Source organism: Lithobates pipiens, unplaced genomic scaffold (genome assembly GCF_037356315.1).
Source record: "Lithobates pipiens isolate NorthernLeopardFrog02 unplaced genomic scaffold, aLitPip1_a1.2 Scaffold_30, whole genome shotgun sequence".
Taxonomy (NCBI): Eukaryota; Metazoa; Chordata; class Amphibia; order Anura; family Ranidae; genus Lithobates; species Lithobates pipiens.
Window position 1 is genome coordinate 64,682,640 of NW_027507791.1, and position 21,609 is coordinate 64,704,248.

General features: G+C 41.9%; 1 protein-coding gene across 2 annotated transcripts in view; it reads left to right on the forward strand.

Moving 5' to 3' along the window:
- KCNH5 (potassium voltage-gated channel subfamily H member 5) overlaps nucleotides 1-21,609 on the forward strand; it is a 518,579-nt gene that overhangs the window by 219,619 nt on the left and 277,351 nt on the right. For both annotated transcript variants that reach the window (XM_077464367.1, XM_077464368.1), the window contains one exon: nucleotides 1,631-2,060. In XM_077464367.1, the coding sequence (XP_077320493.1) occupies nucleotides 1,631-2,060 (430 nt within the window). The remainder of the gene's footprint in view (nucleotides 1-1,630; nucleotides 2,061-21,609) is intronic.

Sequence of the window (21,609 nt, forward strand, 5' to 3'; positions counted from 1 at the left end):
TTCCTGGTGTTAACTTTTTTAGAAGCTAATTGTCACCTCTTCTCCCTGCTGCTACAAAGAAATAAGTAATCACGCGGCAGGTGATGTTTACCTTTGTTCTAGGCCAATTACTTCCCACTCATGAAATACAAATACCTGTTATATCTAAAACTATTGTTGGAGTCAAAGGTGGTTCTTTGGAGGGAAGACAAAACTTAGCTTGAATGAACTGTGAATGAGCTTATTCTGGAGTTTTGTGGCTTGCTGTGCTCTCGCCAGGAGGCATTGCCATTCTGCCATTAGTCAGGCAGGGAATATTGGGTTTGATTTACTAAAGGAAAATACATTGTGCACTCTGTAAGTACTACATTCATCTCTGGGGAAAATGATTGCAACTGCACTCGAAAAGTGCAGAGTCTATTTGCCTTTAGTAAATCAACAAGTGATGCTCTTTAGGGGTGGTTGAACAAAATCGAACTTCTTGCAGCTCCTTAGCTACCTTCTAATACTTTTGAAAATGCGCTGAATGAGGAATCTAGGTTGCATGATTGCTGTGATGGAGGAGAGCCAGGGCGTTGTGGCATTGGATGGGGTTTACTTGGAGGAGACTTTCCTCACCCCTACAGTCTATATTTAAAATCGTGGAGGTTTTAGGGAATATTGGAAAACATGAAAGTGTATGTTTGGAAAAATAAACATTTATTCAGTACAACTGTGTGATACATGCATATTCCCTCTTATGTTTTATCACTTTGAAACCACTGCAAGAACAGAAAACTACCCGTTAATCCTGCTAGAGATCCAGTGTGTATCTAACTTCCTGTTTGAACCCAGTGCTTCTGCTGTAGTGATATTTCAAGCATCCCTCCACAGTTCTCCCCTGCTGGACTACAAGACTCATCCGTCTTATGCTCCGGAGATGAGAAATGGAGGTATTCTGTAGACCAGAAGGAGAAAGCCCCATGTACCTTAGCATGTAGAACACTTTCCCAGATATCAAGCAATTGTACTGCAAATTTGAAAAGTACTTGCTAAGCTTATGTTAAGCTTGTCAGGCTTCACAAGTTTGTTGCAAAATTGCAGCAAATCAGCATTGCATGACTCCAGATCAACTTTCTTTGCAAACATTCTGCAAGTTGGCTGTAAGTTCTGGTTCAGTTATGTTGTGCAATATTTATACCACTACAAGGGTCACTGTGGCTGAATTTTCACGCTGTATACTTGCAGAGCTCTTGCTGTAGACTCCCCACTGCTCTTGCTAGACACTACAAATTGGAAAAGTGTCAACTAAAAATTGTGCTTCAAGTGTTCTGTAAGCGTATAACTCACCAGTGAAAATGTGCAGCAAGTTGGCAGACTTACAATTCAGCACTGCCACAAATGTGTGGCAAGTTATCCCTTCTATCTGGGTTGCATCACTTCTATAGAAAAAGCTTTGCTCTGAATTTTGGTGTGGGAGTTGATTCTTGTAGTATTGCTAATTTGGAACTAGATTTTAACATAACAGTAGATCTAGATTGTAAGTAAAAGTGTTAAACATTGGATTTAATTTTGGGAACTGTCAAAGAATATTCATGTCTCAATTCTAACATAAAAACACAGTTTACTAGTTCACAAATTCCTTTATTTACAATGTATTCTGTTTTCTTAGGGTATCAGCAGTCTTTTCAGCTCCCTGAAGGTAGTACGGCTCCTGCGGTTGGGCCGTGTTGCCAGAAAGTTGGACCATTACCTGGAATATGGTGCTGCAGTGCTGGTTCTCCTGGTCTGCGTGTTTGGTCTTGTTGCTCACTGGTTAGCTTGCATCTGGTTCAGCATTGGAGATTATGAGGTCATTGACGAAGCGACGAACACAATCAAGAATGCAAGCTGGCTTTACCAGTTAGGAGTAAGCATTGGTACTCCATATCGCTATAATGCCAGTGGCTCAGGGCGGTGGGAAGGTGGACCTAGCAAGGACTCTTTGTACATATCTTCTCTATACTTTACCATGACAAGCCTTACAACTATTGGATTTGGAAACATTGCTCCAACAACAGATGGAGAGAAGATTTTTTCAGTTGCGATGATGATGGTTGGCTGTAAGTAAGCTTACATTTTCTTATACATAAATATTTCATTTGTATGGTTGCTGTTTTACACAGTGACCAAAGCGATGGTAACATCGTCAACAATCTAACAAGTGCAAAAGAATCCTAGCTTCCCATATAACCAGCCAAAATGTATTGTTGAAAAATATATTTTTTATTATCTCAAAATGTGAATAAGTGATATGTCAAGATGTCCTTTTCTTTTTGTATGTGCCTCTTTAGTCTACTTTGTATTTGGTGCTTAAAGTAGTACTGTAGGTGTACTTCTACTACACAGCATACTTGCAAATTATGGCAGATCAACTCAATGTTTCCCTTCCTTGGGGTTCAAACATGTCAGAGCAATCCCTCATTATACCGCATCACTATGTTTGCACCCGCCGTCATCTCTGTTGCCTTATCCAGGTGCTTATCTTTCCACTTCAGCCATTGGTTGATCAGTTATGATGTAACTCTTGTGCATGTACACAAGAATTATATCACCCTGGTTCCCTTTTCCATGATGCCAAGAATATAGTGTACACTGCACTGTACATGTGCTGTGCTATGAAACAAAAATGACTAAGTTGCCAGGGTTATGGGCCAACAGTTTTTTTTTTTTAAAGAAATAGAAGTGGAGGAAAAGAGGAAGCTGGAAGTAAGGTAACCTATGAAAGTGTTGTTTTCTCAATAAAAAAATGTATTGCAAGAAAAAAGATAATAAAAGTTGTACAATTGTATAAAAGTAATGACACTTGTACAGATATTTGTTTGCATTGTAAGGTTAATAGTGAGTGCATAAATTCACCAAATTAATAGTTAATAAATTATCAATGTAGTATAGATTGGTGGTGTAATCAAAAAACTGGTTTAATAACTTTAATACAATATGACCAATCGTCAACGTTATTTTTTAAATTGCATATAATTTACTTATTTGTTCAAAATACTTTAATCATTATACACTAAATGCATGTATTTGCTAAATAAGATAGGAGTAATATAGGAAAAAGATAAAGTTGAAGGTAGGTAGGAAAATAGACAAAAGTTCAAGGGTTACCATAGTTAATTTCCTGTTAATGCGTCATATTCTTCGGAATATTGAAAGACTACCCAAGTTTGCCAAGTTTTATTAAATGTATTGGTTGTATCGTGAGCTGTTGTCCTGATTTTTCCATAGTGTATAAGTTGTGTACCTCACTTTAATTGTAGGAGTGGTTGTGGTTTTCCAGTGTCTAGGAATCACAGCTTTTGCAGCTGTAAGAATCTGGTGAGCAAACGTGTACTTTTTCATTGAGCAATTCGAAATATGTAGTAAGCAACATGCTGCTGTTAGATGGATTGGTTTCTGTGATGAACATTATGATCTCACAAACTTTCCTCCAGAATGGCTGTATCAAGGTGCAATCCCAACAAATGTGTTGTAAGGTGCCTTTTGCCTGTTTACAGTGCTAACATAGACCTGAAACTGTAGGAATTCATGTGTGTATGTTAATTGGTGTGTTGTACCAATTTGTCAGGACTCAGGAGTTTATAAGACGTTTCCTGGAGGCACGTGCTAATTGCACATTTATTCGCAAACACACATGCATGTAAACATTGATCGTCGCTAAAGGTGGTATTTAGTGCAGATTTCCAAAACTCTTAGTGTTTATTTAGCTCCTGGGATTCCGAGGTCTGCAACCAGGCATACGTTAGTGAAATAGTTTTTTCAGTTTTGACTGCCTTGAGGCACACTGATTCAAATAAAGTCAAGGGTCTCGCAAAATGTTTGCATCTCCTAGAGTTTGAAACATAGCTATGAATATGGTGATATTCACATTTTGGCAGAACTGTTTGTTCCCTCTCTCTTTGGATTGTAACTTATTAAGTTAATTACTTTGCATAGATGTTCAGCATGATATATTTTTCAGTAAAGCTATAATGATATTTATCATTGTACTGCTTTTCTCTTTTTATTCAGAGAAAGCTTAGTGTGACTGCTGAACTGTCTTTGATCATTGACCTTTCAAATTTCCAAAATGGAAAAAAAAATGGTTACCCATTAAATAGAATGTGGTGATACCTTCTCATTGAACAGAGAGCATTCCCTATATACCCCCAAAATAATACATTTTGATAATATTTATAGGTATGTATAATTTGCTGTGAAGTGATCCCTCAGACTTGATTCACACTAATGCATTTTTTCATGCATTTTGCAGAAATGCAGGGACATTTTTTAGCATGGGTTCCTATGGAACATGTTCACATCAATGCATTTCGTGCCTCTGCGTTTTTGGAAAGGGTCAGGGACTTTTTTCCCCGCGAAATGCAGCGTTATGCATGTAATAGAATTCAATGGACCCGCATCCAAAATGCAAGTACCACTATTTTACTGCGATTTTTCTGCGATTTGCATTGTGCATTATTTTATTTCTATTTTTCACTGTATATAGCTGGTTGCTAAGGAGGGGACCGGGAAGCCGGCTTCCTGCTGAATGTAAAAAAAAAAAATGCCGGCTAAAAAAAACTAATTGTGAAAAAAACTGCGTGGGGTCCCCCCAGGTCCATACCAGGCCCTTGGGTATAGTATGGATTCGGAGGGAACCCCCACACCAAAATAAAAAAAAAATGGGGTAGGGGTCCATCCAAAATCCATACCAGACCCTTATCCAAGCATGCAGCCTGGCAGGTCAGGAAAGGGAGGGGAAGAGCGAGCGCTCCACCCCAAAGCACGTTGCCCCCATGTTGATGAGGACAAGGGCCTCTTCCCGACAACCCTTGCCCGGTCCCCTTGTTAAAGGGGGCTTCCAGATTCCGATAAGCCCCCCGCCCGCAGACCCCGACAACCACCAGGCAAGGGTTGTCAGAAAGAGTCCCTTGACCCCATGGGGGCAGGTGCTTTGGGGGAGGTCGCGCCCTTTCCTGACCTGCTGGGCTGAATGCTCGGACAAGAGTCTGGTATGGATTTTGTGGGGACCCCCGCGCCATTTTTTTTTTGTGTGGGGGTCCCCTCTGAATCCATACTAGACCCAAGGGCCTGGTATGGACATGGGGGGGCCCACGCTGTTTTTTTTTTTGTAGCCGAAACTTTTTTTTTACATTCAGGGGGAAGCCCGCTGACAACTGATGACTTATCGGTTGTTAAGGACGCGACGGCCGGCTTCCTGACACCCTCCTTGGCATCCAGCAATATACAGTGTAAAAAACAAACAAAACAAAAAGCAAAACGCGGTCCAAAAACGAGGCAAGCAACACAAAAAGCCCTGCAGAAATGCTCAAAAGCAACATGCATAGATGTGAATCGAGCCTCAGACTTTTCTTAAAAACAAAATAGAAATCAATCTCTCTCTCCCTCCTCTCCTCTCCTCTCCCTCTTTCTCTCCCCCTCCCCTCCCCAAATGACAAGGAACTCAATCTGGAGAAAAAAAGTTTAGTCCCTGCATAAGAGAGGTTTCTGTATAGTAAGAGCTATGGAAATGTGGTATAGATTTTCAGAGAAGCTTGCCCCAGTTATTTCTTTTGCGAATCGGTTTTCCCTCATCCAATTCGCATGACGGGATTGTGACCGGCTTTATATTGAGCCAATTCACACATCTCTGGGGCGGCTGCGGAGTGCATTGCACAGGGGTCCTGTGCATCTTTGGCTCAGTAGAGAACAGGGATGCACCGGACCCCTGCTGTGAGCCGCATACAAATTCAGTGTGAACCCATCCTCAAAGTCTTAATGCACAAGCAACATTGGGAGAAAAAAAAAAAAAGATTACCGGCTTGTGTAAACTGGACATCTGTCCCGCACACTGACAATCACTGCTGCTAAGCAGTGCCCACCAGTGCCACCTACCAGAGCCCATCAGTACTGCTGAGCAATGCCCACCAGTGCCACCCATCACTGGCCACCAGTGCTGCCAATCAGGGCCACCTTTAAGTGCCCTTCAGTGCTGCCTATCAGGGCTCACCAATGCCATCTATCAGTACAGTCTTATCCGTGCCTCCTGATCAGTGCCCACCAGTGCTACCTCATTAGTGCCTATCAGTGCCACCTTATCAGTGCCCATCGTGGCAGCCTCATCAGCGCACCTCAATGAAGGAGTAAAATTACCTGTTTGCAAAATTTTGTAACAAACTATGAAAACTGTTTGTTTTTTTATATCAGTATTATATGATATCAGTTAGTGGAAGGATATGCTACTTTTTTTAAATTAATTTTGACTTTACATCTATTAAGTCAGGATACTAAAAATAACACTCACAAAGGAAACGTAGGCTCAAATGAGCAGCTTCTTCTTTAATATTTAGTTGCAGTGTAGGGTGGGTTTTTGACTAGGCTCTGTTGTTTAGCTGTAGTATTCTTCTCAGGGGTTCCTGGACAACAAGACTGTCTGAACGTAATATTACTTATTTGTTTGCTTGGGGGTAAACTGTAAGCTAAATGGTGTCATGTGTTTTTGTAATGTGAGGGTTTATATGACACATTATAATTCCCATGTATCTATTTATTTTGTATTCACTTTGATGTGGACTGAGTTTATAAAGTTTTTAGTTTTCCTAATTGACCTAGGGATAAATTATTTCGCTAATGTGACGTATCTTGATTCTTGCAGTCATTATGACAAATTATTTAATCGGATAAAATGCTCTGCTAATGTTTTATTGATGTTTGAAGCCACAATAAAGAAAAAAACCCAAGCTATTTTCCAGCATGATTTGTATCGCGTGCCTTTAACGTACACTTTGAAATGATTTATTATTATGCGTAATCGATGTTGATTGCCTTGATTGAAGCAGACAAGACTTAAAATGTAATCTCAAATTAGAAATCCAACAAGAGTATTCTATATAGAGCTGAAACAGGAACATGAAGTCATTTGCTTTGGTGTGGGAGTCTAACAGAACAAATTTGACAGAATCCTACAACACTGAGTGTATAAATTATATATTGTGATATTGTGGGGTTATACTCAAGTGTAGTGCTTTCCATCAAGTTCAGACCAACCAGGGAAGTTCCTTTTTTAGGGCTTTTGGACAACTTTTATTTATATTTCAGTATTTTTATTGAAAAAGAAACAAAGTCTGGTATGAACAGACGCATTAATGTAACAAATTAAATTCTCGGGTTGTCAGCATAGCAATACAGTCATAAGAGGTATGGTTATAATAGATATCTACAAAACAAAAAGGAAGGAGCACTGACCTAGTGCATTACCATAAAAGGAGCTTTATTAAATGCAGAGCAAATAGCAAAATGGCTACTTACAAACAAGTATTGATCAAAGGCAAAATCAATACAATTGAATCCATCGCACCGAACATCGACAAATTCAGATCCGATGTCAGATGAACAGGCAATTGCTTATTTTTTATATATACAATTAGTGCTGCGCTTAAAGGCACCTATTTGAATAGGTGAAAAAAGTGAATAATGTGCGTAACTGACAATACAAGCAAGTGAGTACAAAAGTTCATGAAACTCAGTTGTCTGCTCCCCACATTGCTATTTTTTATGCATCACGTGATTTTATAATTTTAGTTTTGTTCATCAAAAAACTTTTTTCAATAAACCATCATTAGTTGTATTTCACCATGCAAAGCGTTTTTTATGCTTTATTCCTTTTATGGTGAACTCTTACGAGACTTCTGGCATCAAGTTCGATCGCAGTGTATGGCACGGAAACCCCACTCACCTTTCCCATCTGGAGACCGTGAGGAACCCTGAGAGGAAAACAACATCGGGTCGGTGTATTGGGGTGAGTGGCTGGAGCCCCCCCCATAAGCTCGCAAGACCCACTGCTATAAGGTGGATGTGTCCAACCCATCCGGTAAGGGTACTTATTCTTTCTACTTGCTTAGAATCCAATTCCAAGAGTTGCAGAGGTCTGAGAACGTAGCAGGATAATTCACCTTGAATGCCATCTGTGGACTTGTAATTAAGCTTTGGGCGCACCAGAGTGAATCATTTTGGGACTGTTCTCAAACATTTCATGAACTTTTGTGCTTGTATTGTCAGTTACGCACATTATTCACTTTTTTCACCTATTCAAATAGGTGCCTTTAAGCGCAGCACTAATTGTATATATGTTATGTGAACTTGGTTTGTTTGTGTGCTAGCAGCTGGGCTGTGTTTTTCACATAAATTCTATAGTTTTATCACCTCTTTTTTTTCACTTTTTTGATTTTGAAATAGCGCAGTGTTTTCTTTTCTTTTTGAATTGCTTATTTTTGGCTCTGAAGAAAGGGGGTCACCCCCGAAATGCGTCAGCCATTTTCGTTGAGGTATTTGCCTGTTCATCTGACATCTGATCTGAATTTGTCGATGTTCAGTGCGATGGATTCAATTGTATTGATTTTGCCTTTGATCAATACTTGTTTGTGAGTAGCCATTTTGCTATTTGTTCTGCATTTAATAAAGCTCCTTTTACGGTAATGCACTAGGTCAGTGCGCCTTCCTTTTTGTTTTGTTTTTCTCCAGTATCTGAACACCCAATGTTCTAAAGAAGGGCTGCAAGACCTTTTGACACTACCATCTAAACTGTCGGTACCACACTTCAAAGACCAAGGCACCAAAGCACAGGAGAAGTTGTTGTTTTTATAATAGATATCTGTCATCTATCATCATATCAGAAAATAAACGGCATAACATATATCCGTGTACTAATGGGACTGAACAATTTCTTCCCATCTATGATCAGGGATGCCACCATGTATGATGGATGATGGAGAGCCGGAGCATGGGCGTAATATAGGGAAAAGGAGAAGGGGGGAGGAAAGTGATGGTTGGGAAGTCATGGAGAAATCCTGGCAGTGATCCCTGAGATTATCCCAGGGCTCACTACTATGTGAGGCCCCTAAGCTATTAACTGTATTGTATTTGTAAATACCAGGAACGGAAGGAAGGAAGTAATAGGGAAAAGGAAGGAGAGAGAGAGGAAGAAGAAGAAAAAAAGAAAAATGGAAGAAGAGGGAGGCGAGGGTCACCCCGGAGTTCCCCCCCAGATTTGAGATATAGCCAATCCATGTGTCCCATATCTTGTCAAATTTTTTTGAATTATTACAAAGTATATAAGTGAGCTCATCATTAATCATGATCCAATTGAGTTTACTTTTAACATGATTCAGAGGAATTACCGACTGTTTCTAATGCCTAGCAATTGTAATTCTCACCACCAGCAATATATGTCATCAATTTTACAGATTTTCTGGGTACTTCATCAGGCAGTTTATGAAAAATTAAGGCTCTTGGAGATCTACGAATGTTTGCCACCGTTACTGAGTTTATTAAATTGAATATCCTAATCCAGAACCTAGTTATGAAGGGGCATTATCACCAAATATGGTGCATCTTCCCCAACTGGCCACACCGTCGGAAACAAGTCGGCGTGGTAGAAGGATGCAATTTAGCTACCCTAGTCGGGACCAGGTACCAACGCAGGAGTGTTTTATAATTGGTCTCTAGAAGGGTGGCCCACTTTTATTTAAAAGACAATTTCAAAAACATATCACAGGGTTACCCTTGCAGGAGTTTTTAGCATCAGAGCATAAATCTTACATTTTCTGGCTATTCAAACTTCATAGTCCTTGAGCCTGTCTCTGTTCAGACTCACCACTTTGTCTCAATCAGCTTTGTGCTCAACAAAATGCCCACACTGGCTCCTAATGCCTCTCAAATGATGGCCTGGTTGGATCTGGCCACCTCTTCTTGAGGCGAGGGTGAACACTCTCCTAGTATCTTTATCCACACATATACGCTGCTCCTGCAGCAACTTGTCTCTGTCTCCAGGGTAAAGGAGGCCTGAATCGCAGACAACCCCTTGCTTAAAAAGGCTATGCACACTTGCAGCATCAGGCTGCTGGTCCCTAGCAAGATGTGGACACAGGATTAGAGGCTTCATCCCTCCCAAGCCTATTCAAAGTCTCTGAAATGCAGAACCCAATCCAAGAGTTAACAATCCTGGAGAAAACCATACAATCAGTTTTCTCCACTCTGAATAAATATGTTGGAACCCCTCAACCTGCACAATTGAGAACCCTGTGTGAGATATAGGGGGCTATTTACAAAAGGCAAGTCCACTTTGCATTACAAGTGCAAGCTACAAGTGCAAAGTGCACTTGAAATTGCACTGAAAGTGCACTTGGAAGTGCAGTCACTCTAAATCTAAGGGGTAGATCTGAAATGAGTGTAAGATCTGCTGATTTTATTATTCAATCATGTTTTTTTATTTTCCTTGCATGTCCCCCTCGGATCTACAGCGACTTTACTTCCAAATGCACTTTCAGTGCAATTTTAAGTGCACTTTACACTTGTAGGGCAAAGTGGATTTGCTTTTCGTAAATAACCCCCCATAGCCTGTCTGACAATGTGACAAGGCACATTACTGTCTATATGTATATACACTATACTGTGTGTATATATCTCTTTGTCACTGTTTGTTCATCCAGAAGCAAAGCACTTTTATTTTTCTCTTTGGATTTGTGATTTGTGTTACTTTGGACTTTTTTTCACTTTTTCATTTTCTTGTGGCTGATTATGCACAGGAGTCATTATGAATTATATACACCTATGTATTTATACCTATGAAGTATTATAATCATTTAGTATTTGAGATAAGCGTGGCATGAAATGGACATATGTTCATTCAATGATTAAAGTCGTGATTGTTCTTTTTCACTGAAGATCGTATTTTAAAGGGACAGCGCATGTTTAATTGATTTTCATTTTGGTTATTACATCTAATACTCTAGAGCTGCAGCAGTTTCTTCACATTTGTTCACATAGCACCAATTTATACATTTTGGGCTTTATAAATGTGCAAATGTAACAACGATCACAGTACTTCCTGACAATGCCTTAATTTCTGAAAGGTAGGAACCATCTTTGTTCAGACATCATCCAGGGTCAGCATCTACTTCCTGGGCTAAGATGCTGGTTTAGCAATGAAATAAATCCTGTAAATCCTGGTACTTGTGCATTTCTTGCTATTTCATAAATGTCTGACGCAGATAAGCACCTGCAGAAGTCCTCTCACTCCCACAGTATTGCTGTCTGATCATTGGGGGAAAAGTGACTGAAAACCGCTTTCCTCTTGTCCTAACAGAATGATGACATTATCTCAGCCTAGCCTAGGTCATTTGGCTGCAACTCAATGGTATTTTTGTAATGATAAAAGGTACAGTTTTTTTTATTTTTTTATTCTACTAATGTATACAGCAGTGATTTATTCATTACGGCTAGTAACGTTACTGAAAAGTCTTTAATTGTTGGATACAGAAAAAGTAAGTCTTATTTATATGTAACATTAAACTAGACAGTGAATAATTCAGCACTATTCAAGACTATGCAACAGTAGATGCACTTTATTAATTCGAAGCAGGGGTGTGTGCTGTCCATGGTGCTGAAATTGGACATTTCAGGTTTATTTCGAGCAGCCTGACTTAAAGAGGAAGTAAACCCTGATGGGTTTACTTCCTCTTTTTTTCCCTGCAAAGGTAAAGCATAATGGACTACTATGCATCGCATAGTAGCTCATTATGTGTCACTTACCTGACACAGGAGCCAGCGAAGTCGCCGCTGATCCCTGTAGTCCGCCGCGTCCATCTTGCTGGTGGCGTCTCGCAGCTCCGACCAATGACAGCGGCGCAACCGCGATGACGTCACTCCCGCGCATGCGCACGGGAGTCGCGCCTCGCAGCTCCGTTGCTGTCATACGGCGAAGCCGCGATGACGTCACTCCCGCGCATGCGCACGGGAGTCGACAAATTTGGCAAATCCATTCTTGGATTTGCCGCATTTAGTGCGCCTGCGCGCCGCTGTCTACGGCGCATGCGCCGTAGACAGCGGTGCCCATTTTCGGGCAAATATCTCCTAAACCATATAGGTTTAGGAGATATTGCTTGGACCTACAGGTAAGCCTTAATCTAGGCTTACCTATAGGTCCAAGTTGTTTGGAAGGGTTTACTTCCCTTTTAACCTTTTTACCTTTTTATCTTAAAACCTTTGAACAAATTGTTAAAGTCTCAGGGAACCTCTGATAAGTTATATATATATATATATATATATATATATATATATATATATATATATACACACACACACACACACCAGCCACTTTATTAGGTACACCTCGCTAGTACCGGGTTGGACTTATGCATCTATTTCTCATACAACCATCCAGACAACCTCTGGATATGATGCTGAGCATGTGCACTCAACTTCTTTGGTCGACCATGGCGAGGTCTGTTCTGAGTGGAACCTGTCCTGTTAAACCGCTGTATGGTCTTGGCTACCATGCTACAGCTCAGTTTCGGGGTCTTGGCAATCTTCTTATAGCCTAGACCATGTTTATGTAGTGTAACAATTCTTTTTTTCAGATCCTTAGAGTTCTTTGCCATGAGGTGCCATGTTGAACTTCCAGTGACCAATATGAGAGAGTGAGAGCGATAACATCAAATTTAACACACCTGCTCCCCATTCACACCTGAGACCTTGTAACACTAACGAGTCACATGAAACCAGGGAGGGAAAATGGCTAATTGGGCCCAAATAGCCAATTTTCACTTGGGGGTGTACCCACTTTTGTTATTTTCAGGGGACAGCAAATGTACACAGTTATACAAGCTGTACACTCACTACTTTACATTGTAGCAAAGTGTCATTTCTTCAGTGTTGTCACATGAAAAGATTTAATAAAATATTCACAAAAATGTAAGGGGTGTACTCACTTTTGGGAGATACTGTGTGTGTGCGTGTGTGTGATATAGCATGGATAAGTAAGATTCTAAAAGTTTTAAATGATTGAATATGATGGCACATCTAGATTGACACTCACAGCCAATTATTTTATGACACTCCCTTGCTCTATACATCAATAAAATTCATAAAACTTGAATTGCTTCTAAAAGTAAGACTTTTTTTTATCTTAATGCATTCCCAGCATTAAAGCGGAACTTCAGTCATTTTTTTCATCTTCCCATCTATTAAATCTTCTGCTCTTGTTGTTTTAACTTTGGATAGTAAAAAATTTTTTTTTCTGCCAGTAAATACCTTATACAGCCCACTTCCTGTTTCTTGTCTGGTCATTAGCCTAGGCTTATGACATCATGCACAGCTCTCACTCTCTAAAACGGCTTTCACACCAAGCCGCCCATAGCGGCGGCGGTAAAACGCTATTTTTTAGCAGCATTTTACCGTCGGATGTGCAATGCATTTTGGCCGCTAGCGGGGCTCTTTTACCCCCGCTAGCGGCCGAGAAAGGGTTAAAACCACCCGCAATATGCCGCAATAGTGGCGTTTTGCCGGCGGTATTGGAGCGCTGCCCCATTGATTTCAGTGGAGGAGCAGTAAACACAACACTCCTTCACCGATCCAAAGAAGCTGCTGGCAGGACTTTTCCAGACATCCTGCCAGCGCACTAGGGGTTTCACACTGGAGACAATGGAGCAGTGTTTTGAGGGCGGATTGCAGGTGCTATTTCTAATGCTATAGCGCCTGAAAAACGCCCCCGGTGTGAAAGGGGTCTTACTCTCATGAGAGTTTGCCAGGAAGGAAGTTGGGATGAGTCATAAGAGGGCTAATGCAGTGGCGGCCGGTGCTCACAATTTTTGGGGGGGTGCAAACAAACTGAAAAATTCAGAAAAAAACCCATCAATTGCAGCCTCACTGTGCCATAAAACACAGCCACTTTGCCCATCAAATGCAGCCACTTTGCCCATCAAATGCAGCCACTTTGCCCATCAAACGCAGCCACTCTTCCCATGGAACGCGGCCACTGTGCCCATTAAGTGCTGCCACTGTGCCCCTTAAGTGCTGCCGCTGTGCCCATTAAGTGCTGCTGTTGTGCCCCCTGCCAGCCATCTGCCCAGCACTTACCTTGTCTCTAGTGTGCAGTGGGTGATGGCGGCAGGTGGCGATCAGTGTCCGGTGTCCTCCAAATCCGACCCTGATGTCTTCTCCCGCACTAATCCTCTCGTCTTCTGCAATGATTGGGTGCCTGGTAGGCATCCAATCACAGTGCCTGTGATTTCAGCCAATCAGGTGACAGGTAACACAGACCCAGCGACCTAACTGGCTGAGAGGCGGGTCAGTATTAGGGTAGCAATGTATTCGCTTCTCTAGCACAACACTGTGTAAAGAGCGAACGCACAGCATGCCCACTGTTTACCCTTTTGGAAGCAGGACGCCTATTAGAGCTAAAAGCTCTAATCAGGTGCTTCCGAAGAAACCCTGCCACTGTAATTCAGATGCCCGGCACCCGACAAAGGGCCGGAAACCTGAATACGGGGCGGTAGCGGTGACAATAGATAGATTCCTGCGTTGTAAGAATCTATCTATTGGTGATAGAGCGGTGCAGGAGAGAGGGGGCGGCGCTCCTGCGCCCTCTGTGGATGCACCACCACTCCAGTACTGTGCCCATCATCAGAGGTGCTGCTCTATCTTTCTCATTACAGCACTCGGAGGCAGTAGGGGTAGCCATACCATTGCACAGGACAGGTACCTATAACCTGTTTGTTATTTTAACCACTTGCCTACTGGGCACTTTTACCCGCTTCCCGCCTAGGCCAATTTTCAGCTTTCAGTTCTGTCGCAATTTGACTGACAATTGCGCGGTCAACTCTGTACCCAAACTAAACTTTTATCATTTTTTTTGAGACCGATAGATAAAACAAACAAAAAAAGACCATTTTCTTTTTTTTTTTTAAATGTCTTAGTTTCTGTTATCAATTTTTTAAATAAATAACTTTCTCTTTCACTGATGAGGCTGCACTGACAGGCATTGATGAGGCTGCACTGATGGGCATTGATGAGGCAATAATCTTCAACACTGGGCACTGATAGGCAGCACTTATGGGCCCTGATAGATGACATGGATAGGCAGCACTGATGAGCACTGATAGGCAGCACTGATGAGCACTGATGGGCAGCACTGATGGGCACTGATAGGCTGCACTGATGGGCAGCACTGGTAGAGGCACTGATGGGCAGCACTGATGGGCAGCACTGGTAGAGGCACTGATGGGCAGCACTGGTAGAGGCACTGATGGGCAGCACTGGTAGAGGCACTGATAGGTGGCACTGATGGGCAATGAAAGGCAGCACTGGTGGGCACTGATTGGCAGCACTGGTGGGCACTGATTGGCAGCACTGGTGGGTACCGATTGGGCTGCACTGATCATCAATGCAGATGTCCCTGTTAAGTAATGCCACTTACCGGCTCTCCTCTCCTCACGTGCTGTCAGCTTTAAGGAAAGGAATGCCGATAACCGGGCATCTTCTGTTTACTCTGATCAGCTGTGATTGGACACAGCTGATGAAATGATAAAGAGCCTATGTCATAGGCTCTTTACCGCATTCGGTGATGCGCTGTGTCCGAGGGACATATGAAGTTCTCCCAGAATGAGTGTTTCGACCCGTCCGCCATTTCTCTTAAGGGGAGCAGGCAAGTCCCCATCAGAGTCTCCTTCAGGGTTCTCCTTTACAACAGGATCCCCATCAGAGTTATGGCTCACACGTGAGGTTGGGGGGGAGTTAAACAAGAAAAAAAACAGTTGGTTGAGCAGTAATTTTACCACCACCCCCACCCCCCCTGCTGTGGCCCCCATACTTTTCTTTTTGACTGCAACAAACCTGAAACAGCATATTGCTTTTCGCAGGCAGGAACTACACAATTGCGGTGTGGTAGTACAAAAATTATAGGGTTAAATCAGGTAATGAGGAGGTGATGTTTTGCCTCCTCACCACTTATCAAACACCACTGAAAAGCAATTTGAGTGTGGATCAGCTTTCAGAGGCGACCTGCCGCACTTGAGCAAACCCTAAGCGCCTCCTCTTACATTAGGGTGTCAGATAAAAGGAGTATATTGGTGACCCCTGAACTAAATGATGTAGTTCAGAGGCTTGTTTGCTGTCAAATATTACCTTTGCATCAGTAATACAGTATACTTACAAAATATGTAGTACCACATTAATTGTTTCTATCCCCCCTTTTTGTCTCCCTGAGCTCTGAATGCTCAAGGTCAGCTTGGTTCGTTTTGTTTTGTTTTTTTGATTTTTTAATTAACAATTGACAGGTTGTCCACATGTGATTATTATTATTATTATTATTATTATTTTTTTTTTTTCTCTTAACTAGAGCCTTTTACAGTTACAAATTTGATGAAGGATGAGAATATTTGTCCTTTAAAAAATAAATTAGATTACATAAATGTAATTTCTGGTAGATTTTTCTAAATGCCCACTGATCCAGATTAAAACATGTCCTGGAAATTGACAAATAGGGTCTAAAGGAGCTGACTTAGCCCTTGTACACACGGTCGGAGAATCCGTCGGAATGTGTCCTATCGGAGCGCGTTGTCGGATAATCCGACTGTGTGTGGTATGCATCGGACTGATTCCGTCAGACCCAATTTTCCAACATGTTGGAAATATTTCCGACCAACTGGGCCGGTCGGACATACTCCGATCATGTGTAGAGAATTTTGATCGGACCAAGTGCCACGCATGCTCAGATCAAATTCCTACATCAAAGCTATTGGCTACTAGCCTGAATGTAATCCCATCGTAACGAAATTACGTCATCACGTTCTGAAAGATCGTATTTTTTCGCCAACTTTGTCCGACCGTGTGTATGCAACAGTTTCGGACAAGATCCGACGGACAAAATCCGACAGGCAAAATCTGACGGATTTGGTTGTGGAAATCTCCGACCGTGTGTACAGGGGCTTACTGAAGGGAAACGGGCTGTTCATTTTGCAGGGGCATTTTCCTCCAGAGCTTAGTGAATGTGGTAAATTCTCACCTTGTAAATAATATCCAATAATGTGCAAGGAAAAAACAAACAAACTGGTAAATCCTGGTGGGCAGCCAAGCTGGCAATCCTAGCACTAGGGGAAGTTCACAAAAGCAGCTTTTGAAGAATGCGGATTGATTGTTCTATACAGTCCTTCTCACCTTCCCCACCTATACACTCACACTTGTTGTCCATGGACCTTTCACAATTCCAGAAAAAAAACTCTAGTATCTTACCCTACCACTCAAAAATAACTTGCATTTCCCACAACGAGACCTGGAGTTATTAAGGTGGCAGTTCATGGAGTGATTTAAGTCCTAGTCGCCAGATCTTTTTGTGAGTTGGAGGGTACTATAACTATAGCCATGTATTGTCATGGGTATATTTTATTGTTTCATAAGCTCTTCTGTACAGAGCTGGATCTCCGTATAGATCTTTATCATCATGTTCTTTCTTCTGTCACCCAGAAGGCAACAGTAAAAGAGCTCCTATTTATTGCAGATAAGGGGCTGACTGGCAGCCTAGTCTATTATTGGAATGTGTCCCCGGCACCCTGTCAAAAATGCTGATCTTGTTACACATTTCACTTTCCGATCCCTTCAGTCAAACCGAGGAAACCCCGTAGGGCCCACGGAATTTTATTTTGTATAAAAACTAAGTGTGTCGGAAAGCCGCTAAGTTCCCCTCATTCCAATTTCAGAGGAGCCCGGGGAAGAACAGTAAAAATATTCCAGTCTAAATATAGGAGAAGTGACATTAAAGACAGCTGACAGTGTAGACATTCGGATGTTCTTTCCTCACTAGCTAGTTATATATTTTATCTGTTCTGAATTCCCTATTTCTTTAGAATTGTTTTGTGAAAAGGCTCTGACTGCAAGCAGACTAAGGTATTTTTTTTCGACTGCTTAGCAAGTTTTTTCATCTTCTGAACATAGTTAATAAGCAGAAGAGGCAAATAATAGAACCTCACAAAGGTTAACAAGGGTCAAGTGTGAAGGCTAAAGAGCGGCGGTGTTGCAGAGCTAGAACTCTATATACGGCAATAGAAAACCATTCCAGCTACTCAACTTAGATGTTGTAGCCATGTAGGATCTGCAAGCCGCGGGTGGATTGTAACTTGTAGTTATGCAGTTTGTTTGCCCAACAGACAGATACGCATACTTGCGTTTAAAGCCTTCCTTCTCTCTTCTCTTTGTGAAATGGGAAAGATCATCTCTGACATGTTCTGAACATTTCGGAGTGTGATAATGAGCGTTTCCGACATTGGAAGAGCTTGTTTTTGTCTCCAATGGTAGACCTGAACACAGCCCAATCCTTGCCCAAGTGGTGCATTTTGGATTTGGTTATTTACGGAGATTCAATTTTTTTGAGCGTGCCGCAAGTGCTAGGTCTTCCTATCCTCAGTTCACATTACTGGAGCTACAGTAATTGGTACAACATACTGTCTGGCTCAGTTGGTGGGTGCATATGGTTCTAGCTTATTGAAAGGTACCTTAAATTACAATCCCCTAAAATAACAGAGAAAACATCATATTTAACGTATTTTCAAGAGAGATGACAATTTTCTTTTCTTTTTTCTTTCTTTTTTTTTAAGAGCAGGGAAGAATGAGACTATCAGGAAGTTAAGGGATTCTCAACATGAACACAGACAGCAGTTCAAATTGGACTGATGGTGTAACTCATACCACTGGCTTCTAGGAAAAAACTCAAGACCTTCCTCTTTTAGCAGATGATCAAAGCTCGCCACAGCGCCTAGAGGCGATTCAGTTCGCATTGTGCGCTATACAAGTATTTCATTCATTCACTCATCTTTAAAAAATAAAAAAAAGTTATAACCCTTCCCAGTCTATCAAAAATTTTAAGGATTTTTGCTGTTCTTGAATGGGTAACAGGAAGGTAACCCATATATAGACAGAACAGACACTGTTACATTAATTAAAGTGGATCTACACTTCATCTGAGCACCACAAACCAAAAATGCTGTTAAATTCATTTTTAATATTCAACGCAAACTCATCCATCCATGTCTCCATGCGTTATTTTGTTGAGAAATCACTTTGAAAACACCCCTTAGCATGTCTAGCCATGGCCATCTTGAGTAAGCGCAGATGGTCCCTGCAACATTTCTTGGAATCCACCTGTCCTTAGCTCATGCATGCAAGGAGAAGAGGGTGTGCTTAGCTGAGAAAGCTCCTCCTTCTGTACTGAAGACTCCTGGGATGTATGACATCATTTACCTAGGCATGAAAACCAGTAACTGAAGAAATGTAAAAAAAAAAAAAAGTTTAAAACAGGCAAATATGATATACTTTCCTATCCATTTACTAATGCTAGCAGCATAGGGATTGAAAATAATCAATATTGTTTGAGAGAGTGAAGTTCGCCTTTAACTGGTTCCCGACCGGTTCACGCAGATATATTGCTGCACAATGGCTCTCCTGTGCGAAATTCCATATCATCCTTCCCTTTAGCGGCCACCAGAGGGCACGCCCGTTCACGCTGCATGGCAGGGGACCCGATGCACATGGTTGCCGCCGGCCACACACGATCTCGTGCACGAGAGCCAGCACGGGGATTTGTGTATGTAAACGCACAAATCCCTGTGCTGTCAGGGGAGAGGAGACATATCATTTGTTTCTACTAAATAGGAGCAACTATGTCTCTTCCCCTAGTCAGTCCTATCCCCACACAGAACACACTATGGGAACACACACTTAACCACTTGATTGCCCCCTAGCGTTAACCCCTGCACTGCCAGTGACATTTACACAGTAATCCGTGCATTTTTTTTTTTAACCAATAATTTTTATTCAAATTTTTCAGATTTACAGGGTACAAAATAAACAAATTGACTTTCGTACAATCAGTATAAGTAGGAGACATGCTAGGCATATCCTGTTAACAACGTGGTTGCAATTATATAAAAGAATGCGATATATTGACACAACATATTTCCACTCAGGCATCATCGCCATTATCTGAGACCGTAGTACCCTTCCAACGCAGGTGCCCCTTCTGGGATCTAGCTGCACCCCCGAGGGAAGAATCACACGGATAGTTTTGATTGATCCTGTGTTTCACAGAGACCAATCAATTGTACGTCCATTTCCCATAGATTGTATCAAATGCTCGGTATACAACAATGCTGATTCTCCATAATATCCACTACTTGTCTTAAAGAAAGTAAAAAAAAAAGGGGAAAACAGTAATTAAAACCTTAGTCAGGTAAAGGGAAGGGGAGGGAAGGGCGGGTAGGAACCAAATACTAGGTCCCAGGGCAGGAGACTGTCGCTCAACAAGAGTTTATTAGGAGAGAAAGGTATGATTCCATTACCTCCAAGTTTACACCCCCGCTATTAGGTTAATCTTATCGTTTTACTATGGTGTGTTAGCCTCGTACCAGTCGCACCACGGTTGCCAGTTATTTTGAAAGGCAGTACGTTTCCCTGATGCCGATGCCAAGATGAGTTTGTAATTATAGTGAGTAGCAAGATACCGAATAACCTCTGGGACCTCCGGGGGATGAGAGGATTTCCAAATCCTAAGAAGTACCAGTCTGGCTGCTAAAAATAAATGAGTTACAAACTGTCTAAGGGATGGTGGTATATCTTCTATTCCTATGTTAAGCAATGCCAAAGCAGGGGATGGAGGTATCGTGATGCCTGTTACTTGTCGGAGAGGTTGTTGGTTTAGTAAGCATTAGAATCACGTCATCAGCGAAAAGGCCAATAACGTGCTTGCGACTGTTCACCTCAAACCCATAGACCTTAGGGTCTTGTCTGATGCACGCCGCCAAAGGCTCAATTAGCATATTGAAGATCAAAGGGGATAATGGGCATCATTCGTAATTTGAAAGGGGTTTGACAACATTCCTGAGGAGTATACCCTAGCCGAAGGAGAGGTATAGAGAGCAAGTATGGCCGATAGAATATGGCCTGTAAAGCCAAATGATCCCAACACTCCAGCCAGATATCCCCAATGGACCCGGCCGAATGCCTTCTCTGCGTCCAAAGCAAGGAGCAGAGAAGTCGTTCGCCGAGCCCGTGCCAAACCAACTATATTTATGACACGCCTCGTGGCGTCCGAGGTCTGCCTCCCCTTAGTGAATCCCGATTGGTCAGCATTTATGATAGTAGGTAGCATCGGCATCAGACGTAATGCTAGCATTTTAGCATATATCTTTAGGTCATTGTTCAGCAAAGATATAGGCCTAAAATTTTGAGGCACCTCCGGGGCTTTGCCCGGCTTGGGCAGAGTCACAATAATTGCTTCCAACATTTCTGGCGGGAAGAGGGCAGAGGCAGCAGCATTCTCATAGACCTTAAGAAGGTGAGGGTCTAGGACAGACTTAAAAGTCTCAGCGATAGTGAAAGGCAGATTTAGGTCCTCTAACTGGTCAGTGGTAAGAGTAGGAATTTTTGCTTGCGCTAAGAAATATGCTATGTCATCCCTAGAAGGTTGTGGGGTAGAGCTATCTTTGCCCAAGTTGTAAAGGGATTCGTAATAGTCACTAAAGGAGTCAGCAATCCTTTGCAGGTCGTATTCTTTGATATTAGTCTTAGGATTGAACAGATGAGGAATTTTTGATTTGAAACGTTGTCCCTGTAGTCTATGCGCCAAGGCCTTCCCAGCCTTATTACCCGTGGAGTAGAAGGACAATTTTAGCCTCCTCTCCACTTGTTCAAATTTGTGTAGTAACACGAGTCTAAGTTCGTGCCTCAAATGTCCTAGAGCGGTGTGGCAAGCTGGAGTGGGGTTGGATTTATTCAGACTCTCTAATGTTGTAATTTTGTTCAGAA